Below are 13,917 nucleotides of genomic sequence, written 5' to 3' on the forward strand. Positions count from 1 at the left end.
GAGTAAGTATTGGACAGGTTGCTGGGTTAATGGCAGATTCCACTCCCCCCCCCCTTGCTGTCTACTCTCCACCTGCTCATCTTTTTGGTTATCAAATTGATGTAATTGTGTTGGTTTTTTTCATTCTTTGATCTTGAGCTACGTAAGAGCATCTAACCAGCATCAGCTATAAAGGAAGAGGATTTATTCTGCAGAATGTAGCCACACAGAGTTCCGGTTACAAACATTTAATAAAATTTCCCATAAGTTACAATTGTATGACCAGCTGGCTCCAGCAATGCAGGGAAAGTCCATTCTGTTCCCCAGGACTGAGACAATTTCCACGGGGGGAAAAAGCCAGTGACGGCTCCGTCTGTTACCAGAAAGGCCTGGCTCAGGTTCTGCAGCCCAAAAGGCAAACGGGAAAGTCCTGGTGCAGCCGTGTCATGGATGCCAGCCGCCCTAGACCGACCCCCCACAATTCAGGATGGCTGGAGAGCAGGACACACGTCGGGGGTCAGGGAGGAAAAGGAGGGGCTGAGCAACGGAAGCTTTTGGCCAGAAGGGGATCGATCAGGCTGTGTCCCCTCAGCAATCTCCTGAAGGCAGCTGGGGGTGGTGGTGCAGGAAGGTCAGTGGTGCCACAGCAGGGAAGTCTGCTCCAAAAGGTCTCCTGTAAGGCACTGGCCCGGGTGCAGTGCGGAAGAGCTGCCTCCCGGAAGGGCGCGAGGTGACAGACCCTCCCCCTGGCCGCATCTCCAGAGCTGGATGGAGCTGGAGGGCAAAAGCAGCCCAGACTCCCTGGCCGCAGCGGTCACTCCAGGACGGCCATCAGGAGGTGCAGCTCCCGGAAGGCACTGCCGTGGCGGCCACTGAGGCCAGACCGGTTCTTGATGAAAGTGCTGATGGCCTTCAGTTGTTTGTAGCACACGTGGCACTTCTGGAGCCTGGTCGGGGAGAAAAGCAGCTGGCAAAAGGGTGCACCACTCTGGAGGGCTCAAATATTATTTTGCTTATTTTTATAATGCACTGTCAGAGTGAAGAATTAATGAAGTAATGGTATTTAAATCATTAAATCAGGAAAATGTGTGTGTGTGTATGAGGGGCCGGCAACGTCAGGTGAACCTACGGGTCCTCTTGAAGACAATCCCTCCTCACCCCGAAGGTCCTGCATTGACCTACTGCTGAGATGAATGAGCAAAGAGAAGGCTGAAGGCCCCCATGAGTCCCTGCCCAGGGGAAGGCAGCCTTCATGGGGCTCTGCTCCCTAAATACCTAGTGCTTTAGCAGGGAGGGCGGGAGCAAGGCTTCACCAAAGGCGAAAGGGCACGTGAGCACACAAGCCATTGGGAACTGCCTGTCGAGCCTGGTACTGCTTCCCATCCAACTGTCTGGAAATTCCTCTTGTATGAGCTAAGAGGAGAGGCTCCTCATTACCTCTTCACACCAGGAACACCGGGAACATTTCTGTCTTTGAAACTGGGAGGCAAAACAATCTGGGGCTTTAAAAACGCAGGTCGTCCTCTTTAGAGATATCTTGGGAAAGAAGCTCTGGAAGTATCTTGCTTTCTGAGTTGGGGGGGGGGCAGGGAGCAAATAAGAACTTGATACCATCAGAAGCCTTGACTCAACCTTGTCAGAACATCCCATTAGGTAGAGTGGAACATGCGTGTGCAGGTCCTGACATTTCTAGTCTAAATCTGGAATTCACTTATGTTCTGTGAGGGGCAGAATTACTGAAGGTCACAACTGGTTCACTGCATCCCAAGTGCAGAAGCCTGCTGGAAGAGAAGTGAAGACAGGTTACCTCTCTTCTCGGGAGATGTCCACTCCCACCGACGGGGGTGCGGTGAGGATGTCCGTAATCAGGGGCAGAAACCTTTGCAGAATTAGCTTCAGGGACGCACAGCCTGTCTGAACGTAACTGGCACAAGAGAAGGAGAACTGTGGAGAAGAAATTGCCTCAAAACCCACCCCGTCCCCAAAGGATAAACAGGTGGGGAAAGAAAAGAAATGGGATCCCAACAGTTTTGGTCCTCCTTGGCAGGTAGACCCCCTTTCAGTGTCTCCAGAGTGTTGCCCATTCTCCCCTCAAGAGTTATCCAGTGACGACTTGCTCAGCATCTTGACTGCAGACAGGAGACCCCTCTGCTGTCAAGGGCAGGACCCGGAGCTTTTGACACAAAGCTCTCAGACACAAGGAGAGCAAATGAGATGGAGCTTTCTTGAAAGTGCTTTTAACGAATAGTGATAACTGTGGAGTCCTTGGTGCTCCCTGAGCTGGGTTGTTTGTATGCAGATCTTTTATTACCCAACTAGGGACATCATCACAGCCCAAGGAGCATATGGAAAGCTTACAGCCAGAAGAAAGAGTTACCTTTCATATTTGCTTTGCAGAAGCTTTTCTATTTGTGGCAAGACAACCGTGCACAGATCCAGTTTCCAAAGAGATCTGGGGAAAAGAGAGAGGTTATACTGGACTATGGCATCCTTCACTTCTTGAATCCTCAGGCAGAGACTGCAAAACCTTGGCTGAAGCAGAGGACAGCCAAAGTCAGCAGAAGGCGAGATGGACTGTGCCAACCGTTCAGACTGCAGATTATATTCCCACCAGGAATGAAAGCCTGCAGTGGCTTCACGATCAGCCCCAGAATAGCATTCGGTGCCCTGAACCACCCACGGCCCCCCGTGTCCCTCCAGACAGGACAAGGAGAATATATGGTCCCCAGGAGAGCCTGTGGGATGCAGAGCACGTTACGTGCCAAGGGAGCAATCCCACCTCTCACTATACCAGCTCAGCTAAATGCCATTCTCTGAAACCTCCAGGGTTTGCAGGCATCAGCACCCAGTCACTCCCACCAACTCTCTCCCCGTGGAAGAAAAGCGGATGGAGACTTACGCCTTTTGGTTTACAATGTTCAGAAGGTCAACGATCACTGAGAGGTCATTGATGGCCACCGCAGAGTCTACTGAAGTCTGAGGAGAAACCACAATGGTGGAAGAGAATTATGACAAGGAACCTCAGTAGGTTGGTTGGTGGCAGGTGGGAACAGAGAGTAGTGTGACTCCAAATGTTGAACCACAAGTCCCAGCATCCTTCACCCTCTGATATATTTGCTTCTGGAGATCAACAGCATCTATTTGATCAAATAGAAGAGATGCTGTGGGGTCCTTGGCGCTCTCTGAGCTTGGCTGTTGTCTTGCATACATGTCACTATCAAACTAGGTAACATCAGTGCCAGGAGGGACTGGGATTTGCTCCCGTGTTAAATTAATGAGAGTATTTTGCATATAAAATGAGAACAAACCCCACTCCCTTCAAGCACTGAGGCTGTGTGCGGAGAGCGGAAGCCGGCGCTGGACTTGGCTGGACCTGAGGCATCGTGACACGAGGTGAAGCGAGGCGAGACTGGCAGAGGAGCCCAGGAGAGCCAGCAACCTGAGCACCACGAGTCAGCTGGTGTAAAGCTAGTTTGCTCACTGCGGAGCACCAGGATAGGCGCGTAAGCACCGAACAGAATGAACCAGCAATTTAGGCTGTCAGGACTGCATTCTGTGTCTAGCATGTGTAGATTTCCCTGACACTGGATGCCATACACTAAATAAATAAATAATAATGGGGAAATTAACCCATCTAGTGACAGGATGCTGGAGTCAATGGAGTCCTGTATGAAGGTGCACAGCAATCAGAAAAACCAAAAGCACCCACCCAGCCCCAAGCCCCATCCATCCTCCAAGCTTGCCTTGATGTCCCCAGTGCTCCACACCGCTCTCACGGTGTCCAAATTCTTATGGCGACTGGTCAGCACAACACACATGGTCTCGTGGCCCTTCCGGATCTGGGACAGGGCCTCCTCGTCTACGATTTCCGTTAGGCCCTGGTTCTTCACGGCCTGCAAGTGCAGAGGCAAAAGGGAAATACACCAAACTAGATGGGAGGTGATCGTGAATGCTTGCAAAGGACTTTCCACCCTAAGAGCCATAACCTAAAGATGCATCCGAGTTTAGGTTTTTCTTTGTAGACAACAGGATTGTTGCTTAGGAACAAAGCAATTACTGAGGACTGTGCAAACTGACAGAGGAAAAAAAAACATCTGTCCTGTTCCCTGAATCCCATAGAAAGATATCTCTGAGGGGGTCACAAATCAGGACAAATCAGTCAAGTACTGGTGATCAGAATAAATAAAAACACTGCCCAGAAAATATACTGTTTTTTAAAAAGACATTCCTAAGAATTGATGCTGTTCCAGATCACAAAATTGCCTTCTTCTTCCTTGGGTGTTTTCTACCCATACCTCACCCATTTTCAGAACAACAGAGTAACAAGATAACAGAGTTTGGAAGGGACCTTGGAGGTCTTCTAGTCCAACCTTCTGCTCAGGCAAAGAAACCCTAGAACGTGTCAGGCAAAGGGCTGTCCAGTCCCTTCTCAAAAACCTCCCGTGATGGAGCAGCCACCCCTTCTGTAGGGAAGGCGTTCCCCCGATTAATTGTCCTCACTATCAGGAAATTTTTCCTTATTTCTAGGTTTGATTTCTAGTTTCCATCCATTGCTTTCTAAATACTAATATTTTATTGTTACACTTATTTTACTGCTAATAGTTTACTGTTTACACCCTAAAGAATATTCGGCCTATGGTCAAATCAAAACCTGCTCCCTAACTTAGCTGCTGACCAACTATTTCTTCTCTGTTTTGGCAAGCAAGAAACATACCGGCAGGAAGTCAGAGGCCTTCAGCCCAATAGGCTCATTCCTGGCAGCTGGAATCACCAAGGGCTCCACTCGGGTGATTGGGGTTGAGGCAGCTACGGGCTGCCTCTGAACAGGGTCTGTCTGCTGCAGGGAAGGACAGGCTGGTCACCCAGGTTTCCAGGCGAAAAGAGAGAGAAAGAGGGAGGGAAGGGAGGAAAACAGAGAGAGGGGGAGAGAGGGAGGGAGAAGCAACTCACAGCTTCCATGCAGGATGCTGATGGAGGCTGCCTCCACCCCCAAATGAGCAGAATGAGGCGGCAAGGCACTTACCCCCTCCTGGCCTGGCGAGGGGGACTCGGCATCTCCTGCTTGACCAGCCCGCGAGGCTTCTTTTGCAAGTGCTGCCTCTGAAGGGAGAGGGGGAAAAGGGTTTCTTGGGAGAGGCCAAAACAACAACAACAACAACAACAAAAACCCCAATGTTGCTGGGCAGAAGGTGGGCACAAGTGCTCTGGAGGAAAGTCCCAGTGTTTGAACTGTCTTCAACTTACAAAGGCGGTGCATAAAACTTAGCTTGACAAAAGTACATAAAATCACGCACTGCCAGATAAAAGCCGGTGAGAAGTTTTCATTCAGTCCAGTTCTCAGGCATTTCTTCACAGAGTACAGGGCACCTTGTGGAATTCAGTCCCACAAAACAGGACGAGGGTCCCTGGGATGAGCGGCTTCCAAGGGAGGTGCCACTGGCTCCGGGAGCAAAATCCCAGCACAGAGACGACCAAGGGCCGCAGTCGGGGAGGCAGATGCCACCCTCTGAGTGGCTGTAGAAACCAGAGCGGAGCCGCCGGGCAGGGGTCCTGCTTGGGTGCTTCCCCGAGACCCCCGCTGCTCCCAGGCGTCTCCAAAGGCCGAGCTACAAAGGGAAGCCGCTGCCCCCCTTTGTCCTGGACAACCCTGAACTGACTCCCCTCTGGGCACCTTGGGAGCAAAGAACCAAACCGTCCACTCTACTGCATGCCCTCCCCATTATTTTCACTGACTGCGAGGACCACCAAAGGTCAAGCCCCCCCAGAGCTCCACCCAAGAGGCGTCTCGCGAAAGCCCTTTGGGGCGCTCCGAACTCACCATCTTCCGGAGGGGCAGGGAAAGGCTCGCTCTTGCTGGGGGGAGTTCGTGCTACAAAGACAAAAGCCCAACTTCAACTGAAATGTTTTCCTCTTTCAGAAGGTTACAGAAGAAACGGCATTACTCTGGGTTTCTGCAGCTTGAGTCCAGTGCAACACTCAGTGACTCTGAGGAGCTCTTCCCACTTTCAGGATGACAGGAGGGTTCCCTCAGACCCTGTACACAGGGAGCTCAGCAACAAAAGCTCCAACTCATTGCCGGCTAGTGCATTCAGGAGCAGTAAAACCCTTGCTAAGGACCTCTCTCGCCCTCAGAATAACTGCTGGGTCAGCTCTTTTGCCACAACCTGGAGACCCAAGATGGCCTCTTGGAAGCCTCTGGAGGCAGGGGTCTACAAAGCAGCCACAGAGTTTGATGGAACAGGCATTCTTAACAGCTTCATAAAGCTGAGGCTGTACACGTTGGAAAGATTTATGCACAGATTCTGCCCAACAGCAAGCCAGGGCAAGCCAAGAATGTTCATCCAACTCACTGATAGAGTTCTTTGGCTGGAATATCTCTTTGTAATCCTCCAAGTTCTGGATCTCTGCAGTGGATTCCCTTTCCTCCCTGTCATCCTCACTGCTTGGACTGCGCCTCTCGCTCTCCGAGTTGTGTTTCATTCTGAGGCGTGAGAGACAGAGACGGGGACCAGTAAGCCGAGCCTCCACCGCCCAGAAGCCTCTGCTCACCCGGCCTCCCCCAAAGCACCCCCCCACCTCTGGGGCTTGCTGCAGGAGGTTGCTGGCCTTTCATAGATGCGTCGCAGGGAGGAGCCCAGAGTTGGGGGCGGGCTCAGCGGCTTGTCATCTCTGATCAGTCCATGGAGTCCAGACCCACATTTTGTGATTTTGCTGAGGTCTACAACGTATGATGAGACGGTGCTTTGGATAAAAGAAACGCCAATCTAAAGAAAGAATCCGTATTCTTAGATTATTAGGTATTTGCAAGGACCATCTAGAAAAAGATCCTGTGCTGCGTCAGGTTGGCTGCCCTTCCTCGAAGCTCCCTGGAGGAGAACTGGGGCTTTGGGCCAGGTGTTGCCACGAGAGGGAAGGGAAGCTCCCTGGCAAGCAACAAGGTGGGCAGAGCCCTGCCTCTCCTGCCCTGGCTCCCTGGAAGCCCTTTGAGGGGGCAGCACAACAACGGGAACCAGAATCAGTCAGAAAACCTTCACTCACCAACTGATTGTTACAGATAGACAAATCGGCCACTTTGCCCCAATTCACCAAAACCACTTCAAAACATCGCTCGGGCTCCCAGCCATAGACTCGCAGGGCATCCTGGCTGCCGGCATACAAGCAGCAGCCATCAGGGTTGAAAAGCACGCACCTGCAGGGGAGGAGAGGCAACAACACGAGTGCCATTCCACCCGACGTGGCCCCCAAATTTGAAGGAAAGCCCAAAAGTAGCCCTCTGAAGCCCTGAATGGACGGAATCCCCTGAACTAACAACTCAGCGCCATTCCTGCTGACAAACACCTGTTGCCTCTTACCTAACAGGCGTGGCCTCTTCCTCAATGCAGCTCACTGTGTGGAACTTCTCCAAGTCCCAGAATCTGACTGTCCTAGATGAAAACAAAAAAGCAAAGACGCCGGAAGTCTTTCCAATCCCACCTTCTTTCGTCACTCTTTGCTTCCAGCCCAGCCAGCAGCCAGGCTCCGGCTTCCAGCTCCTTTTACGTCTCATTTCTCTATTCCTGGGATGTTAAGGCGAGCAGCCACTTGCTTTAGGAGACCACAATTCACCAGGAAAGATTTTACACACTGACAACTTAGCAGGCCAGTTAAACATCCACACCTCTGTTTATGCCAAGCGGTTATTGAACCCTGAGAGCTGTTCAGGGATTCTACATTTCCGCAGTAGGGAAGGAAGGAAGGAAAGCAGGGCAGCAAAGGAAGAAGGGCTTGGTTTCAGCACAAAGAGATCAGACCAGCTTCAGGATCAGATATAACATCTCTCAGGAGCTTCGTGGAGGCTTCAACACTATGGAAAATATTATGGGGAACTCAGAGGGCAAATCCTGACTTCCTTCTGAAGCACCAGCTTCCAGATTGGTGAAAAAAGCCTTCCCTAAAAGCAGGAACATCTTCCACGCACAATGTCAACAATTCAAAGCCTGCATGCCACACGAGGGCTTGTGACATATTCTAACGAGCCCTCGGCAAATCTTCCACTGGTTTCTTGACACCTCATGACAGCATCTCCAGCCCCAGCCAGAGCTAATTTTACCTGTCGGAGCTCCCCGAGGCCAAAAGGTACTCGTTGGGGTGGAATTCAATGACGTTGACAGGCCCGGTGTGTCCTGTGAACTCAAACATGATCTTCCCAGCAGCCAGGTCCCACAACTAGGCAGGAAAGAACCACAAAAGCTTTTCTTTCCAAAGTGCTAACAAATTTCACACCCATCAGCCAAGCTGCTCAACGGCCCAGGCTGCCATCGAAGGGAGGGGAAGAAGAAGAGGGCCAGGGGGCATGTCTACCTTCACTGTGTGGTCATCAGAGGAAGATGCCAGCCACTTCCCATCCGGACTGAAGCGGAGACACCGAACCGCTCCTGTGTGGCCCTGAAAAGTGAAAACGGGTTTGCATCCTGCCTTTCCTTCAAGAGTCCAAGGCAACGTTCGGAATACTCACTTCTCCCATCTTTAGACAACTGCAGCCCAACGAGAGAGGTCGGGCTGGGAGAGAAGGTCCTGCCCAAAGTCATCCCCTAGGGTGACACACCCCAGAGAAATTCCCAGTATGTGTGTGTCCACTGAGGCAGAAAGGAGACAGAAGGAGGGGAGGGGCCACGGGAGTCCCTTGACAACACTCAAGTGTGTAAACATCCCAGGGCAAGGTCTGCAAAATGACTACTTCCATTGCCCAATTCTGTCTTCTTCCCCGGCCTCTGAATTTCACAGTAGGCTGGAGGGGAAGCTGGGGGGGGGGGCTGTGGTAGAGTTTTGAGGCAACTAGGAATTTCTGGTCACCAGGACAACCACTGGCTTGTCCCAGACCATCGTGGCTACAACTCATGTGGGCGGCCATACTTTAGATCTGTGCTTTGCTGTAGAACAGTTGCTACATGATCCGGCAAAAGATGTAACATCTGTCTTTTGTTGTGCTATCAATTTAGCATTAAATCTGAACAGTGTAAATTAATACAGAAAGAGAATATTAGCACATTAAGTGACTCTCACTAAAACCTATTTGAAAGCCATATATACTGTCCTGCTCCTGATTTATTCTGAACTAATATCCCAAAGGTGCTTTTCAAAAGTTAACTAGACTTTCTTGGGGGTTTGTTTGTTTTCCTTGAAAACATTTTGCTTGTCATCCAAGAAGACCCTTCAGTTCTAACTGAATGGTGGGGAATGGAAGGGTTTATATTCTTTGTAGTCAATCTGGTCTAGTTTGGCTGTTAGGTTTCTGAGAGTTGTTGAGGCCATTTCGGGGTATATCTGAATACTGATCATTCCAGATTCATAAAGCTTTTCAAATTGTCCCAGTAAATGTTATGCATTGCACAAATGGGTTTCACGATACTAGGTGAAATAGAGCAAATTTTTCTTCTTACCTTGTACCTGAAGACACAACTTTTTTTTCTTACATCCCAAAGCTGCATGAAAGAAAAAATACCATCTTTTAAAAAACAAAACATTTAACTGTCCTAATCAATCAAGGTTTGCCTTAACATTAAGAAGTCCCAATTTCTGACCTGGGACAGAGCAACTAACTATTTCAGAGCATGGAGGTCACAGAATTTGAAAGGGAAGCATCTCTTCCTTTTTTATGGAACTTTATGCATTCCTCTCCTCCTCCTCCTCTTCCTCCTCCTGACTCTTGATAACAGTGCACAGAATCTGGCTGTGGCTTCTACAAATGGGTGGCTATCAGAACAATGTTCATGTCTTCCAGATCGCTGGGCACTTTTGGAAAGAAGAAATCTGCCAAGTAGCAAAACTCTTCCCCATCTTCGTTTCATGAAGAAATAAAGACTACAACAGGGCGACCAAGAAACTGACTGAAATTCAGAAGTGGCAAAAGGACACACAGAAAACAAGAACCGCAAGCAGCTACTTGGGTATACTAACCATTAATTGGTTTCATCTGCTTCTGCCCGCCACAACATTCATCATCATTCTGCAAGACTGCACAGAGAGTGACAGATGTATGGGCCTTACCTTGATGTTGGTGTCCATGGACCCCGAAGCTACGAAGCCTCCGTACGGATGGAAATCAAGGCTGCAAATATTGGCTTTATGGCCCATTAGTGTACGGAGGACTGAAGAGGAAATTCAGGGAAAGAAAATTATTTAAAAAGACGTTATTCTGCCAGTGATAAATGCATGTAAGATAGCGTGGCTGATATAATTTTGTGTTTCATTTAGTTAAGTTTTATTTTTAAAATAATGTATTGTAAATTTAAATCAAAATTCAGTTTCTTAAAGGGGAATCTGTATGTCAGATCAAGATCATTTTTCTATAACAGAAGAAATCAGTGGGGAAGGATATTAAACCTTTATAAACTTGTTAGAGGAGGCCACATATTGTGGGCAAAACTGAACTGAATGCCACACAAACAGGACTTACTTCATTTAATAGATTAGTGATAAAAACTTTCAGCTCCAACTCCTTAGTCAACCGACTAATCAAGCCTAGCAGGCAACAGTCAAGTACAGTGGGAAAAATAAATCAGTTGCAGAAGCCGTTCTCTTCCACGTGGCTCCAGAGTCTGGTTCCTCCCATTAGCGTGGAGGTAAATCATAAGGAAAGCAAACCCACTTCAGCTCTTGGTTGCAGCGACTGACTTTCCAGAGGCTTGTAAGCAGTGCCAGCTTTTTCACTCAACAAGAGCAATACTTCTGCCTAGACATCATTTGCCTGACCCCAGAAAAAGACAGGGGGGCAAGAAACTGCACGACCTGCAGGAGAGCCAGTCTGGTGGGCAAAATTGTCCCTGACTCCACGCCCCCTTTTAAGTGCTGAATGATGTGTCTCTACTGTAAATATTTATCAAATGAGATCCCAATCTATGTACTATGTAACTTTTCTCTATTGCTTGAAGGAAAACCAGTTCTGCCAATAATGGCACTTTTAATTAAGATCTAATTCTAAATAAGATCACCAATCAGTTTCCATAAATATCTCCGTGAAATGGAAAACCTAAGGATCATGTGCATTTTTCTCACATTATGATTTCTTAAGGCAAAGCTACTGTGTGGCCAGAAAGGAAATCCAGTTCTCATACAGAACAGATCAAGATCAACTACGGACTTTTGTCTGACAAAGACTAAAGAGGTAAAGAGCCCTTCTAACCCTCAGAGCAAAACTTAGTTCTCCGGCATTCTTTCTACAGGCCAGTTGGACAAGGGAAGGTGCCGGAATGTCTTTCAAACCTACTTTTGGCAGCTTCCAAGTCCCAGATCCGAATGGAGCCTGACTGAGATCCTGCAACAATGAGCTCTTCATTTGTATTAATTTTCACACTCTCCACTGGCGTTGTGTGGCCAGTTAAACTCTGATCAAGATGAAAAAAAAAAACAAGAGTCAGCCAACTGAAGGGAGGGGTACCGGCCACAATTACGTTGGTCATGAAACAAGGATCTGAGCAGTAGCAGCACATAAAGAAGATTTTTGTGATAGGCTTTGGGGAGTAGGGAGGTTTTTCAGTGGCCTCCAGACCAACCCCAGAAACCTTGGGGATTTGTGCTGTAAAAGTGAGATTGGGAACTCACCACCCTAGCCTCAATCTGAAGCTAAAATATCGGCAAGCCAAACTCATCCTGCATTGACTGCGTTCAGATTCCCAGGTATAGAGAAGGCTTACAAGCTGCTTAACAACTTCCTTCTGTTTGTGATGCAATATAACTTTCTTAGATGAAACTTCAACTGGTTTGCAGGGTTTAGAGTTATGGTTTGCCAAGAAAGCCACTGTGGCTGGGTGATTGTAATCACAGCCTTTATAGTATTAAAATTAAAAACTGTCAGTAATTTTCCTTAAGTAAATACCGGACTGAAAAATACCATTAGCCGGAAATGTTCTGCCAGCATTTAACGCTACCCAAATATATTTTTTACGTTTGTGTAGAAGTATGTTGCTTGGTTTGCATTTACGGCATGTTAACCTTGGAAAAGCCAAGAAGGCCTGTGCCTAAAGGAACAAGTGCTGTTATGAACAAGAAGCACACGCATTTTACCCAGCCAAACACATGTAAACACGGAGCATCAATTAATACCCAAGAAAAGGCAGCACCTCCTTCTTGGATTTACTACCGAACTCTCCCACCTTGGGTGGCATTCCAAGGTTCCCAAGAGAACCTGAGACTGATCAGATGCAGAACTGCTTAGTTTCAACATGGCTTCTGCCCAAAATGGAGTCAGGCTTTAAATTTGTGCAGGACACGGGCCAAGGCAGGGAAGCCGGTATCCCTGGCATGGGGATCGCTTAGGTCAATATCTCCCCCAGGCTGCTTTCCTTTGGATACCACAGAGATGAAGAAAAGGGGGATCAGGCTGTTAAAGACAAATAGAAAACTTCTTTTCCCTGGCTCATCTCTGCTATTATCATAAAGTAGTTAACCAAATCTTACCATAATGCAGTTGGGCTTGTTAACTGACCAAATATTAACTCGACAATCATCTCCACCAGTTGCCAGGAGCCGGCCTGAGCTTTTGCCCAAAACGAGGGAAGAAACATTGCTGCTGTGGGCAATGATCTCCTCTACATAAAAAAGCAAGCGAAAATTATTAGCTTATTTCATTAGTTCATATCTCTCCCCGACCCTCACACATAAAGGAGGCAGTTAGTGATCATGTTTACTTAAGATTAGTTTACCTGCAGACTTTATACGGGTTTATAGTTGAACAAAATATTGCAGCACATTTCCTTGAGATGAACTCTCTCTGCCCGGCCGCCAGCCAGCCTCCCCCTCAGCTCCAGGCAGGGAACGAGCCACTCCGGCCTCCCTCTCCCCTCGCCCGGCTGTCTCCCGGAAGGAGGCGACCCCGCCAGGCGAAGGGGGGAAGCGGCCACGGGAACGGGCGGCAGAGACAAGCCGCCCCCGCGCAAGAGGCAGCTCTACTCACGCAGCTTCCAGGCCGTCTTGGTGGCCACGGCCGCCGCCATTGCTGCTGCCCCGTCCCGACCGCGGCCTTCTCCGGCGGTGCGGGGGCCGAGCCCCCCAGGTCCCCGGCTCCGGCTTCCGAGGGAGCTGCGGCAGCTTCGCTAGCGGGGAAACATCCGCGGCGGCGCCTCGGCCTCCCTTCCGGCGCGCGGGGGCCGCTCTGCTAGGAGGAGGAGGAGGAGGAGGAGGCGGCGGCGATCAGCTGGGAGGGCAGCCCGGCAACCCCAGCTCAGCCTCGGGGCCGCCGCTCGAAGCCCCGCCGAGGAAAGGCCCCGGCGCCTCTCAGGACGATCCTTCCCGGGGGGCGGGCAGCACCGGCCGCCGCCTTCCTTCCGTGGCCTCGACTCCTGCTGGCGCGGCAATAGCGGTGGGCCGAGCGCGGGAGAGCCGCGGCTGAAGACCCACCTGGCGGAGTCCAGGCGCTTCGGCGGGGAACGGCTCCAGGCGCCCTCTGCCCATCCCGCGCCCCGATTGGCCGCTGCCTGGCAACCGGCGCCCCGGCAACGGACCGCGCCCGAGTGCCCCCTCCCCGGCGGGGCTACCTGGCCGTCTCTTTGGCTTGTCGGCTCGCCAATCGATGCGAGGGCCGCCTTTCCCGGAGACGTCGACCAATCGCTACGAGATTGAAGAGCGCGAGAAGGGCCGGGACTCCGCAGACTTAAGAAAACAGAGTCGCCAAGGCGCAGCGTTGCTTTGGGCGAAGGGCGGGGCTGCAGACGAAAGAGCCTCGAGTGGGTGGGGCTTGAGCGAAAGCCTCCAGTGATGGAGTTTCTGCAGGCGAGGCGTCCCCCTGGCTGATGGCTCTCGCCGTTAGCAAATTCCTCTTTAGCTCCAGGTTGCTTCTCTCCTTGTTTAGTTCGAGGCATCTCTCGGCCAGCCGGCGCCCAGCTGTTTTCAAACCTCGCACCAGCCCGCGAGGGCTATTCAATGGGGCGAATGACGTAAAGGGCTCCCGAAAGCTTCGTGCGT

The 13,917-nt window shown here is 50.2% G+C and overlaps 1 protein-coding gene across 6 annotated transcripts; it reads right to left on the bottom strand.

Annotated features, from left to right (window-relative positions):
• Positions 1-162: 162 nt before the first annotated feature.
• On the bottom strand, positions 163-13,646 carry KATNB1 (katanin regulatory subunit B1). Of its 6 annotated transcripts, none has more exons than XM_039353669.1 (20): positions 13,354-13,643; positions 12,911-13,108; positions 12,415-12,545; positions 11,225-11,342; positions 10,006-10,106; positions 9,399-9,440; positions 8,320-8,403; positions 8,069-8,184; positions 7,332-7,403; positions 7,018-7,168; positions 6,556-6,743; positions 6,330-6,460; positions 5,798-5,848; positions 5,003-5,079; positions 4,694-4,813; positions 3,723-3,872; positions 2,879-2,955; positions 2,357-2,431; positions 1,787-1,903; positions 163-926 (listed from the first exon to the last, which is right to left on the bottom strand). In XM_039353669.1, exons 2-20 carry the CDS (start codon positions 12,948-12,950, stop codon positions 794-796), a joined length of 1,974 nt encoding a protein of 657 aa, XP_039209603.1. In that variant the 5' UTR covers positions 12,951-13,108; positions 13,354-13,643; the 3' UTR covers positions 163-793. The 6 variants fall into 6 exon arrangements, 5 of the variants coding, with proteins under 5 accessions (XP_039209603.1, XP_039209602.1, XP_039209605.1 ...); XM_039353668.1 differs by having other exon boundaries at positions 4,694-4,816; positions 13,354-13,642; XR_005557929.1 differs by having other exon boundaries at positions 787-926; positions 1,787-1,923; positions 4,694-4,816; positions 13,354-13,646.
• Between the last annotated feature and the right edge of the window lie 271 nt (positions 13,647-13,917).

Source organism: Crotalus tigris, unplaced genomic scaffold, assembly GCF_016545835.1.
Source record: "Crotalus tigris isolate CLP2741 ecotype Arizona unplaced genomic scaffold, ASM1654583v1 scf7180000018525.42219311030:4301911, whole genome shotgun sequence".
Taxonomy (NCBI): domain Eukaryota; kingdom Metazoa; phylum Chordata; class Lepidosauria; order Squamata; family Viperidae; genus Crotalus; species Crotalus tigris.

Bases quoted from the DNA above. Each gene is read 5' to 3' on its own strand.
- KATNB1 (XM_039353668.1), bottom strand. From the start codon at position 12,950: ATGGCGGCGGCCGTGGCCACCAAGACGGCCTGGAAGCTGC. The intron at 5,849-6,329 runs GTGAGTTGGATG...TTGTCTTTGTAG, and splicing joins CCAGCCAAAGAACTCTATCA to CACGAACTCCCCCCAGCAAG. The intron at 927-1,786 runs GTAACCTGTCTT...CTCCCCGACCAG, and splicing joins GACATCTCCCGAGAAGAGAG to GCTCCAGAAGTGCCACGTGT.